This window comes from Cotesia glomerata, linkage group LG6, assembly GCF_020080835.1.
Source record: "Cotesia glomerata isolate CgM1 linkage group LG6, MPM_Cglom_v2.3, whole genome shotgun sequence".
NCBI classification, from domain to species: domain Eukaryota; kingdom Metazoa; phylum Arthropoda; class Insecta; order Hymenoptera; family Braconidae; genus Cotesia; species Cotesia glomerata.
The window spans coordinates 23707326-23719426 of NC_058163.1; the positions used below are offsets into that span (position 1 = coordinate 23707326).

General features: G+C 24.6%; 2 protein-coding genes and 1 long non-coding RNA gene across 7 annotated transcripts; 2 read left to right on the forward strand and 1 right to left on the reverse strand.

The window, feature by feature from the left end:
- Nucleotides 1-610: 610 nt before the first annotated feature.
- Nucleotides 611-3640, forward strand: LOC123267575 (glycine-rich protein DOT1-like). Of its 5 annotated transcripts, none has more exons than XM_044732284.1 (6): nucleotides 611-707; nucleotides 865-923; nucleotides 1581-2107; nucleotides 2402-2471; nucleotides 2505-2684; nucleotides 3287-3640. In XM_044732284.1, exons 1-6 carry the CDS (start codon nucleotides 690-692, stop codon nucleotides 3591-3593), a joined length of 1161 nt encoding a protein of 386 aa, XP_044588219.1. In that variant the 5' UTR covers nucleotides 611-689; the 3' UTR covers nucleotides 3594-3640. The 5 variants fall into 5 exon arrangements, with proteins under 5 accessions (XP_044588219.1, XP_044588217.1, XP_044588220.1 ...); XM_044732282.1 differs by adding an exon at nucleotides 2117-2152 and having other exon boundaries at nucleotides 1581-2047; nucleotides 2402-2684; XM_044732285.1 differs by lacking the exon at nucleotides 2402-2471 and adding an exon at nucleotides 2162-2245 and having other exon boundaries at nucleotides 1581-2047; nucleotides 2513-2684.
- Nucleotides 3641-6578: 2938 nt separating this feature from the next.
- On the forward strand, nucleotides 6579-8056 carry LOC123267591. The gene is made up of 3 exons (XR_006510072.1): nucleotides 6579-7086; nucleotides 7161-7229; nucleotides 7862-8056. It is a non-coding gene; the product is annotated as an uncharacterized LOC123267591 (long non-coding RNA).
- Nucleotides 8057-8231: 175 nt separating this feature from the next.
- Nucleotides 8232-11729, reverse strand: LOC123267583 (histidine-rich glycoprotein-like). The gene is made up of 4 exons (XM_044732299.1): nucleotides 11629-11729; nucleotides 11220-11275; nucleotides 8446-8750; nucleotides 8232-8379 (listed from the first exon to the last, which is right to left on the reverse strand). The coding sequence occupies exons 1-3, from the start codon at nucleotides 11647-11649 to the stop codon at nucleotides 8450-8452; spliced, it is 378 nt and encodes a 125-aa protein (XP_044588234.1). The 5' UTR covers nucleotides 11650-11729; the 3' UTR covers nucleotides 8232-8379; nucleotides 8446-8449.
- Between the last annotated feature and the right edge of the window lie 372 nt (nucleotides 11730-12101).

Consider the following 12101-nt stretch of genomic DNA (forward strand, 5'->3'; position numbering starts at 1 on the left):
TATGGCTTAATATTAATTTTATTATAAATTATAAATTATAATTTTAACATATTAGAAAAAAATTTCGGGGAGAAGAAAGACCAAAATTACAGGAAGTAATTTTCTTCAATAAAAAAAAATTGTTCTAAAAATTAGGTTACTTTTTTTTTACTGATTTTAAATTTTGATAAAATTATCAAGATTAAAAATTAATGAATAATTTAGCATGAATTTCTAGTGAATAAAACTAAAGAGTTAATAAATTAACGATTGTTTTTAAATAAAATAAAATATACAAATACATGCATGAAGAATAGTTGAACATTATGGAATATTAATATGCCTGAAGCGCAATTTCTCTGGGTCATGGTCGTTGTGGGATCTACGAATCCTCGTATTTTATATCTTACATCTTTTTTCTTCATTATTGTTAGTTCTCTCTCTAAATAAGCATATGTATATGATAATCACACACATACAAAGTGAGTAAGTCTGACAAAGACATTGAGACAGAAAGACGGAACAACATGTGCCTGTACTACTGCCGTCACATTTCTTCCCCACTCGATCCTACTGGTACTCACTTCCTTCCTTCCCTTTGATATTTTCTCACCTCAGTATATATATAAGCCCGCTCATCTCAAATATATATAACAGTAAGGATACATCTTCGGTGTCATCAAGTGCATCTTTGTACGGTTCATTGTAAAATGACATCAAGATTTATTGTAAGATTTTTTTTGCTTCAAATATCATCAAGCTTCGTAGCTTTTAATTTTTTTATAAAGTAAAAATTAAAAGAAATTAAGTTATGAAGTTTGATAATAAATAATATTATCAAAAAAGCGATGTCTTTATTAAATTACTTTTTATTTCTTCCCATAGATTCTTCTAATAGTGTCAATTAGTTTTAAAACTGTCACTGCAACGTTTGGAAATGAACAGTAAGTAATTTTATTTTTTTTTTTAAACAATTTTTTCAAATTTCAACCTTGCAGTCACTATAAATATATATTTTAATTTTTATAAATAAATAAAATTTTGCTTTAATAAATAATTACTTTTGTTAAATTTCACTGTACTTTGTTAAATATTGACGTTTTTAAAGATATAAGCTCATCCCGATGTTACACTCATCAAGAGCTTTCATTTGAGTACCCACATGCATTTTTGATATATTTTTCATATATACATATGTATAATATATATAAAATATATAAATATATGAAAAAATTGATGTGGGTACTCAAATGAAAGGTCTTGATGAGTGTAACATCGGTATGAGTTTATATCTTTAAAAATGTCAATATTTTACAAGATACAAGGTCATTTTTTAATTATTGATATTTTTAAAGATATAAGCTCATTCCGATATTATACTCATCAAGAGATTTCATTTGAGTACCCTCATGCATTTTTGATATATTTTTCATATTTTCATATATACAATATATATAAATATATGAAAAATTGATGTGGATATTCAAATGCAAATGAAAGGTCTTGATGAGTGTAATGTCGGGATGAGCTTATATCTTTAAAAATGTCAATAGTTCACAAGATACAAGGTCATTTCTTAATTATTATTAAAATTATTTCAGCGTACATATAAGGATACACTTGAAAGAAAAAGAAAGCCATGATAGTCATGGACCACCAGGAGGAGGTGGAGGTGATCATATTGAAATGAGTGGCCCAGGAGGCGGCTGGAGTGGTGCAGGTGGAGGCGGAGGTGGTGGATACGGAGGAGGTGGATTTGGTGGTGGTGGTGGTCATGGAGGAGGAGGAGGTGGATTTGGAGGTGGTCATGGAGGAGGTGGATTTGGTGGTGGTGGTCACGGTGGCGGACACGGTGGTGATTTTGGAGGATCTGGAGGTGACTCTTTTGGAGGATACGGAGATTCTGGAGGCGATTTTGGTGGGCATGGAGGTGGTGGATTTGGTGGATCTGATTCACATGGTTCTGGAGGTGATTTTGGAGGTCACGGAGGAGGCGGAGGTGGATCTGGAGGATTTGGAGACTCTGGTCATGGAGGAGATAGTTACGGACCACCATCGTCTAGTTATGGACCACCATCATCAGGCCATGGAGGACCACCTTCTTCAAGTTATGGAGCACCATCATCAGGCCATGGAGGACCACCTTCTTCAAGTTATGGAGCACCATCATCAGGCCATGGAGGACCACCTTCTTCAAGTTATGGAGCACCATCATCAGGCCATGGATCACCATCGTCTAGTTATGGAGTACCATCATCAGGTGGTGGTGGTGGTGGAGGAGGAGGATGGTCATCATCAGGTGGTGGAGGAGGCGGAGGAGGAGGATGGTCATCATCAGGTGGTGGAGGTGGAGGAGGTGGAGGATGGTCAGCATCGGGAGGTGGAGGAGCACCATCGTCTAGTTATGGAGCACCCTCATCAGGCCATGGAGGAGGAGCTCCTTCTTCAAGCTATGGAGCACCACCATCATCAAGTTATGGAGCACCATCGTCTAGTTATGGAGCGCCATCATCAGGTGGCGGAGGAGGAGGAGGAGGAGGAGGATGGTCATCATCAGGAGGTGGAGGCTTCTCATCAGGTCACGGAGGATCGCCATCTTCAAGTTATGGAGCACCACCATCTTCAAGTTATGGAGCACCTCCATCACAAAGTTATGGACCTCCTTCTACTAGTTATGGAGTACCTTCTTCAGGATTTGGAAGCAGGTTAGATATTTTATAATTTAAATTAACCAATATCTTAAAAAAAAAATTGTTAAAATTTTTTTAAATCATTAAAATTCACATCCATAGTAAATGACAATAATATTAATTTTAATATTTATTTTTCTAAAGACTGGTTTTAATACTTTATAGAATGTATTCATATAGAATATGAATTGAAAATAAATTGTTTATGCCTGGAGGAAAAATACAGGCTAACAATATTATGAAAAATTAGAGACAAAAAATTGTTTAATTGTTAAATTGCTTAATAATTGTTCAATAAAATAATATTAATATTAACAGGAAATTGGACAAAATTGAAAAAACGCAGATTATTGATTCCGCGACGTTTCAGCCATTTTATTTGGCTTTCTTCAAGCGTCTCTTCATTCGCGTAATAATATAAAACTTATTATAATCCATTCTTCAGCTCACTCAATAATAATTAACAAAATTCGTTTATTTTATTAATTAAATAAATAAGAACAGCAAGTAGATAACTTATAAAATGGCTAAAACGTCGCGGAATCAATAATCTGCGTTTTTTCAATTTTGTCCAATTTCCTGTTAATATAAATATTATTATTTTCAATATTTAATAGTGGGCATGGAGGCAGTTCATCTGGATTTGGAGGTCACGGAAGTTCTGGAGGTTATTCTGGAGGAGGAGGAGGAGGAGGAGGTGGAGGTGGTCACGGTGGATTTTCATCAAGTTTCGGTGGTGGATCTTCAAGTTATTCTGGAGGTCATGGTAGTTCTGGAGGATATTCTTCTGAAGGTCACGGTAGTTCTGGAGGATATTCTTCTGGAGGTCACGGCAGTTCTTCTTTCTCTTCTGGATTCAGTGGCTCTGATTCTTACTCTTCAGGTGGTAGCGGTGGTAGCTTTTCAGGATATCACAAAAAGTAAAAGTTGTGTATATATAAGTTGATATTGTTAAATCCTCGAGGCTACAAGAGAGAGAGTCTCATTTTTTATTACCAACACAACAACAAACCACTTGAACTTACGAGTTATAACGATGAACATGCAGTTGAACAAGTCCTGTATGAGTACACTCCTCCCTTTCTTATTTTCTCCACACCGCCGATCTATCAAAACCTGTTACTCAACAGCATATTTACACCAACACTTATCATTATTTTTGATTGATATACACCTATAAAAACCTACTTTACAAATTACCGACGCTCAACTTTTCACATATCATTATTGTTTATTTGTTAATATCTAAATTGATCATCGTGTTTAACTACTTTAATTTCACCGTAATTTCTGTTTTTATATTAATATCCATCACAGACTGTTCTTATTAAATTTGTTACCATAAGTAAATATTATTGTAATAAGTAAAATATTATTTTTACAATTTTTTTTTTGTACATAATTGTTTTAGTAATAAATATTGTTTTTTAATTTTTTAATAATTCTATTTTATTTCTTCACAATATTGTATTTTGTTATTAAAAATTTCTCATATTATAATTAATAGTGTAATTAATTAATGTGTATGTATAAAGTTACTCTTAGACAATGAAAAAGATATGTATCATTTAAATGATTTAACTATCAGGAAACTAGAAAGAGAATTGTCTAGTCAATTGTCAGTTAAAAAGAACAATATAAGATTATTTCTTACATGAGAAATTACTTTAAGAAATGGAAAGCTTTTACTATGTTAAAGATATGTTAAAAAAGGAAAAAAAAAAATAATAATAATAATAATGCAATAATGAATGATACAAGAGTAAAAGAAGTCCGCGAAACAAAATATCTTGGTGTAATAATCGATATTAATTTGAACTTAGATAAAAATGCAGATTATGTTGCAAAAAAAATAGGTATCCTATCCAGACTTAATGATATTGTCAGTAGTTATACGAAATTAATAATATAAAAAAGCATTGTATCACCTCACTTAGACTACTGTAGCACAGTTATGATAAACTATAATCAAAATAAATTAAATATATTACAAAAACTTCAGATTAGAGCTGCCAGAGTAATTTTAGGAGAAAATAAGTATACTGCGATTAAAGACATGTTAAAAGCATTGGGGTGGTTGTCTGTGAGACAACGAATAATATACACAGTCAACGCTCTCTGTATTTGACTCACCCGTACAGGACCATTCTCTGTATTTGATTCGTCCTTGTCCATAAGAAGCTGTGTAAAATCGTCAAATACAGAGGAAGAATGTGGTCAAATACAGAGAGCGGTCAAATACAGAGAGGTCCAATACAGAGAGCGTCGACTGCAATACATGTATATTTATATATAAAATGGTAAATGGCTTTGCACCCAATTATTTATGTGACCGTATGAAAATAAAATGTAATGAAAGTCAATATAACACTAGAAATAGTTCAATGATACAGGTAATGAGCACAAGAACTAAAAGTACTGAAAAAACAGTAACATATACAGTTTATAATATATATAATAGCTTACCAAATGATGTTAAAGATCAAATAACTATTCCTAGCTTTAAAAGACACTTAGTTCATTAAATTAAAAACAATATCGATATTTTATGATCTATAATGACAAAAAGTGATGTACAGAATTATAAGATAGAATTAACATGATTGTATTAATTGTATATCCTTTGTAAATTGTTAATTATTTATTATTTATGTATGAGTTATTTATTATTATTTGTAAATTATTAATTGATTTAAAAAAATGTTATGAATATTGAATATGAGACAAATTAAAAAGTATATATATATATATATATATATATATATATATATATATATATATATATATATATATATATATATATATATCCAAGGGCTAAATAAATATTATTATTATTTAAATATTTTATAAATAATAATAATAATAATTAATTTAAAAACACAAAAATTATTATTTTGTTTTTATATTAATATTTCTTCTTAAGATTGGTTCAATTTTTCTTTCTGTTACAACTGCTGAGGGTGAAATACCAACTGGGCAAACAATTTATTATTATTATTATTATTATTATTATTATTATTATTATTTAAATATTTTTTAAATAATAATAATAATAATAATAAATTTAAAAAACACAAAAATTATTATTTTGTTTTTATATTAATATTTCTTCTTAAGATTGGTTCAATTTTTCTTTCTGTTACAAGTGCTGAGGGTGAAATACCAACTGGGCAAACAATTTATTATTATTATTATTATTATTATTATTATTATTATTATTATTATTATTATTATTATTATTATTATTATTTATTAAAGAAGATTTATTATTTTTTTTAATAATCATTTTTTTAATAAATTCTCTTTAATAATTAAAACCACCGATCTTAATAATATTTCTAAAATATTATTATTATTATTATTATTATTATTATTATTATTATTATTATTATTATTATTATTATTTATTAAAGAAGATTTATTATTTTTTTTAATAATCATTTTTTTAATAAATTCTCTTTAATAATTAAAACCACCGATCTTAATAATATTTCTAAAATATTATTATTATTATTATTATTATTATTATTATTATTATTATTGCTGTTGATATTCCTAAATTGATATTTTTGGATAAAAATAATAGTAATAATAATAATAATAATAACAATAATAATATCATAATAAGGTGTTTTAGTAATTTTTAATTTCACTGAAGCATTACAGTGCATAAATAAAATATATAGTCTTCTCTGATGATGAAAGCATATATGTATGTAAGTATATATATGTATATATAAAATTATACTCAGTATTATTCGTGAAAGCAGCTTTGGTCTCTGATCCACCGCTTCCGGTAATGATTAATTAATTAATCAGAATAAATGAAATGTATTAATTACAATTATAATAATAGTAATAATATCAATGATAAATGCAATTTATTTAAGAATTTAAAAGAAGAAAAAAAATAGCAATAATTGACGACAGAATATGAAACTGAAAATAAACAAGGTGTCAATGACTTGCTACAATTTTTTTAATTGATAGTGTTACTTATACTTATTTATTTATTAGCTTATTTAAATAGATAAACAAAAAGAATCTTAAACTTTCCCTTGCAATAAAAATACACGCTTGTGTATGCACGGCATTAACGAGCGTTAATACAAACAAACTATAGATTTATGTTTACAATAATCTAATATTGAATAAAATCTAAAATTGCTACTGCACTGTTTGTACAATAAATAAGTGAGAGTATGATTTTTCCTTAAGATCAGGAAGATGGTGATTTAGAGGAGGGATTGTAATATTATTATATTATTTAAACCCGGAAATTTCGTGTTGTCTATACATTTTACTACCGGCATTATCCTTACATTTATAAGCCAGCCTAAGTGAGATTAGTTATAGTCTTCATTGAGTGTCCGTGCGATAAGTTTGACCAGAAAATATGAAAATCTTTTTGCTTCACGTATGTATCTAAAACAAATATAAATATTAATTAAAAAAATGAGTTTTTTTTTTTAATTGTTGATTTTATTGCAGCTTTTTTTCTTCTTCATAATTATTGCTACTGTATCTTCATTACCAATTCCGGATGATGATCATCAGTAAGTTTTTCTTCAATTAATTTTACTCTATTTTTAATAATAATTAATTTTAAAAAAATGATATTGAAATTAATTGACAGATTTGTATTTTTTTTATTTTTATAAATAAATTACTATAAAAAAATTTTTATAAAAAATTATGAAAAAAATTTTTATTGTTAATTAGTTAATTATAAATTACTATCAAAAAATTCAAATAAAAAAAATTTATTATTAATTAATTAATTAAAAATTATTATCAAAAAATTTTAATAAAAAATTATGAATAAATTAAATTATTAATTAATTAATTAAAAATTATTATAAAGAAATTTTAATAAAAAATTATGAAAAAATTTAATTATTAATTAATTAATTAAAAATTATTACAAAGAAATTTTAATAAAAAATTATGAAAAAATTTAATTGTTAATTAATTAATTAAAAATGTTTAATAAAAAAATATGAAAAAATTTTAATATAAATTAATTAAAAATTTTAATAATTTTAATAAAACTCCAAATTTAAAAATTAAAAAAAATTAGTGCAAATTTTTAGAAAAAGATTTTTTTTTAATTAATTTTTAATAAAAATTAATAAAAAATCCTACTATTTTTAGTGTAACAATAAAAATGATTAATTATTATTTTATTACAGTGTTCATATTAAAATTCACGTACCCAAACACATCCACACACACCATCACACATTGCTTAAAAAAATTTACGTACCTGTGAAGAAAGAACACCATGAAGAACCTCAAATTCATGAAGTACACGAAGAACATGAAGAAGGAAAAAAATACTTCGATGACGCATGGTAGTGATAAATAAAAAAATTATAGTATTAATTAAATTAATTAATTAATTAAGCCAATGAAAGTTTAATATTGTTATTTAACTGTTGATTAGTATGTAAGTGAAATCTCAATTTTTTTTTCTTAACATCATTTATTATCTTTAAAATTTTAATAAAAATTACAACATTCAGGTAACGAATAGTAATACATATTCATGAGAATAAAATTATGTACATTTGGTATAAAAATATTAATTACTCTATATTGTAACTAAAATTTGTTATTTCTTCCTTGGATATCCAAAGTTCCCTTTCACTGATTTGTTAAGAATACTCATGAACTATTTGCTGAAGAATAATGATCTATTGAAAATTACCTGAAAGAAGAAATGAATAAATTGTTAAAAAAAAATAAAGTTAATTAAATTTATGTAAAGACGTACTTATTTAATCCCACCATCCTTTCTTGTCGTCGTCGAAGGACCATTTAGATTCTTCGTGGTGCTCGGGAATGTGGTGCTCGTGATGCTCATGATGCTCTGGGATGTGGACAGGAACGTGAACTTTCTCAATGACTGGCACGTACTCTTTCTTCACCACTGGGTAGGGTACTGGAACATGTACTTTTTCAACGTGGTGAACTGGGACGTGGACCTTTTCTACGTGGTGGACGGGGTAAGGCACCTTTTTCACGTGGTGGTGGTGGACTGTGTGTACTTTGTAGGGCACATGGATCACTACATGCTTGCTGTGGAATGATAAAATAGTTTATTAATTATTATTTAGTTAAAAAATATTATTATATATTTATATGGTTAAAAAATATGTTAATATTGTTAATAGAAAATTTTTTCTTTTTATAAATTATTTCTTCTTTAGTAATTAAAAAAAATTTTATTAATTTCTTCTTTAGTAATTATTAAAAAAAAAATATCAATTAAAAATTAAAAAGAAGAAATTTAATATAAAGAATTTTTGTTAATAATAGAAAATGTTTTCTTCTTATAAATTATTTCTTCTTTGGTAATTATTAAATAAAAGATGTAGATTAAAAATCATAAAGAAGAAATTTTATACAGAGTTTTTTTTAATAAAAAATCTTTTCTTTTTATAAATTATTTCTTCTTTAGTAATTAAAAAGATTTTTTTCTTAATTAAAAAAAAATTTTTAATTTCTTCTTTAGTAATTATTAAAAAAAAAAATATCAATTAAAAATTAAAAAGAAGAAATTTAATATAAAGAATTTTTGTTAATAATAGAAAATGTTTTCTTCTTATAAATTATTTCTTCTTTGGTAATTATTAAATAAAAAATGTAGATTAAAAATTATAAAGAAGAAATTTGATGCAAAGATTTAGAGAACTTTTGTTGATAGAACATTTTTTCTTCATTTTTAATTATTTCTTCTTTAGTAATTATTAAATAAAAAATATCAATTAAAAATGATAAAGAAGAAATTTTATACAAAGAGTTTTTTTTAATAAAAAATCTTTTCTTTTTATAAATTATTTCTTCTTTAGTAATTAAAAAAATTTTTTTCTTAATTAAAAAAAATTTTTTTAATTTCTTTAGTAATTATTAAAAAAAAAAATATCAATTAAAAATTAGAAAGAAGAAATTTAATATAAAGAATTTTTGTTAATAATAGAAAATGTTTTCTTCTTATAAATTATTTCTTCTTTGGTAATTATTAAATAAAAAATGTAGATTAAAAATCATAAAGAAGAAATTTGATGCAAAGATTTAGAGAACTTTTGTTGATAGAACATTTTTTCTTCATTTTTAATTATTTCTTCTTTAGTAATTATTAAATAAAAAATATCAATTAAAAATGATAAAGAAGAAATTTTATACAGAGTATTTTTTAATAAAAAATTTTTTCTTCTTATAAATTATTTCTTTAGTAATTAAAAAAATTTTTTTCTTAATTAAAAAAAATTTTTTAATTTCTTCTTTAGTAATTATTAAAAAAAAAAATATCAATTAAAAATTAGAAAGAAGAAATTTAATATAAAGAATTTTTGTTAATATAGAAATTGTTTTTTTCTTATAATTTATTTCTTCTTTGGTAATTATTGAATAAAAAATATTAATTAAAAGTCAAAAAGAAGAAATTGATATAAAAATATAAATAGCTTTTGTTTATAGAAAATGTTTTCTTTTTTTTAATTATTTCTTCTTTAATAATTGTTAAATAAAAAATATTAATTATAAATCAAAAAGAAGAAATTTAATATAAAGAATTTTGATTAATAAAAAATGTTTTCTTCTTTGGTAATTATTAAATAAAAAATATTAATTAAAAATTAAAAAGAAGAAATTTGACAAAAAGATGTCAAGAGCTTTTGTTTATAAAAAATGTTTTATTTTTTATAAATTATTTCCTTTTTAGTAATTATTAAAAAAAAAATAATATTAATTAAAACTAAAAAAGGAGAAATTTAATATAAAGAGTTTTTGTTAATAGAAATTGTTTTCTTCTTTGGTAATTATTAAATAAAAAACTTAGATTAAAAATCAAAAAGAAGAAATTTAATATAAAGAATTTCTGTTAATAGAAAATGTTTTTTTCTTATTAATTATTTCTTCTTTAGTAATTATCAAAGAAAAAATATAAATTTAAAATAAAAAAGAAGAAATTTGATATAAAGATTTAAATAGCTTTTGTTAATATAATATTTTTTCTTCTTATGAATTATTTCTTCTTTATTAATTATTAGATTAAAATTAAAAATCAAACAAAAAATTTAATATAAAGATATAAAGAAATTTTGTTAAAAGAAAATTTTTTCTTCTTATAAATTATTTCTTCTTTATTAATTATTAAATTAAAAATCAAAAAAAAGAAATTTAATATAAAGAGCTTTTGTTAATAGAAAAATCTTTTTTTAATATAAATTATTATTGTTATGGATAAATTAATAAAATTCGTCTGTCTTATTTTAAAATCCAAAATTTTTTGACAAGTTTTTTTTCAATATTGCTCCATTTTATTTCTTCAATTAATCTGACTTTTTTCAATCTTACTGTTCAAATTTTTTCTTTGTTAAAATCAATTTAGTGTAAACTTTTTTTTTAAACAAAAATTTCAACCAATCTAATAAATGTCACTCTATTTTTGGTCAGCCACAATAAAGTATTAGAAATAAATATTAACAAAGAAGAAAACATTTCTCAGATAATAAAAGCCTATTTCAATAATTTTAAAATCCTTACTGATGATCGTAGCCTGGAGCTGCAAAACTAACAGCTACGACACCCAACAAGATCACCTGAAACAAATATAAATTAATTTATATTCTTCATAAATTAAAAAAAATTTTAAACAAAATAAAAACTAATATTTCTTCTTTAATAAAAAAAAATTTTTTTTAAACAAAATAAAAACTAATATTTCTTCTTAAATAAAAAAAAATTTTTTTTAAACAAAATAAAAATTAATATTTCTTCTTTAAAAAAAAATTTTTTTTTCAAACAAAATAAAACTTAATATTTCTTCTTCAATAAAAATAAATTTCTAATTTAATTTTACAACAGCACAATTCACTTATTTTTATCCACTACACATTTTGACGAAAGAAGAATATAACTTAAGCAAAAAAAATAAAAAAGATTAAAAACTCACAGCAAAAGTATTTAAGTGCATGTTTATACTTAAAATTGATAATGCACGATTGCAGATTGAGCTCTGGTTGGCAAACGGTAAGCATTGGGTTTATAAAGCTGTTGTTGGTACCAAAAGGCTTTCATATGGGGGGGTAGTCTGCAGTAAGCCGTATGTACTTATACGAGTAGGGTAGGAGATCCGTCACCTATCGGCCCCCTATTTGATTTGATAATTACGTAAAAGTAAGGAAATAGTCCATGCGTTACGTATTAATAACGAAGACATGTATACACACGCCTTTCTTTTTCGAGGCATTTGTTATTAATTCACTACCACGTGGCGAAGACTATATGTAGACTATACGTGAGCATACATTGTTGATAAATAATAGGACATTAAAATTAATCAGCTTTAGTTATTTTATATTGAAGCTAATCTTGTAGAATTAATTTTTTTTTTTTTTTTCTAAAAGTTACAAAATGTAACTTTTA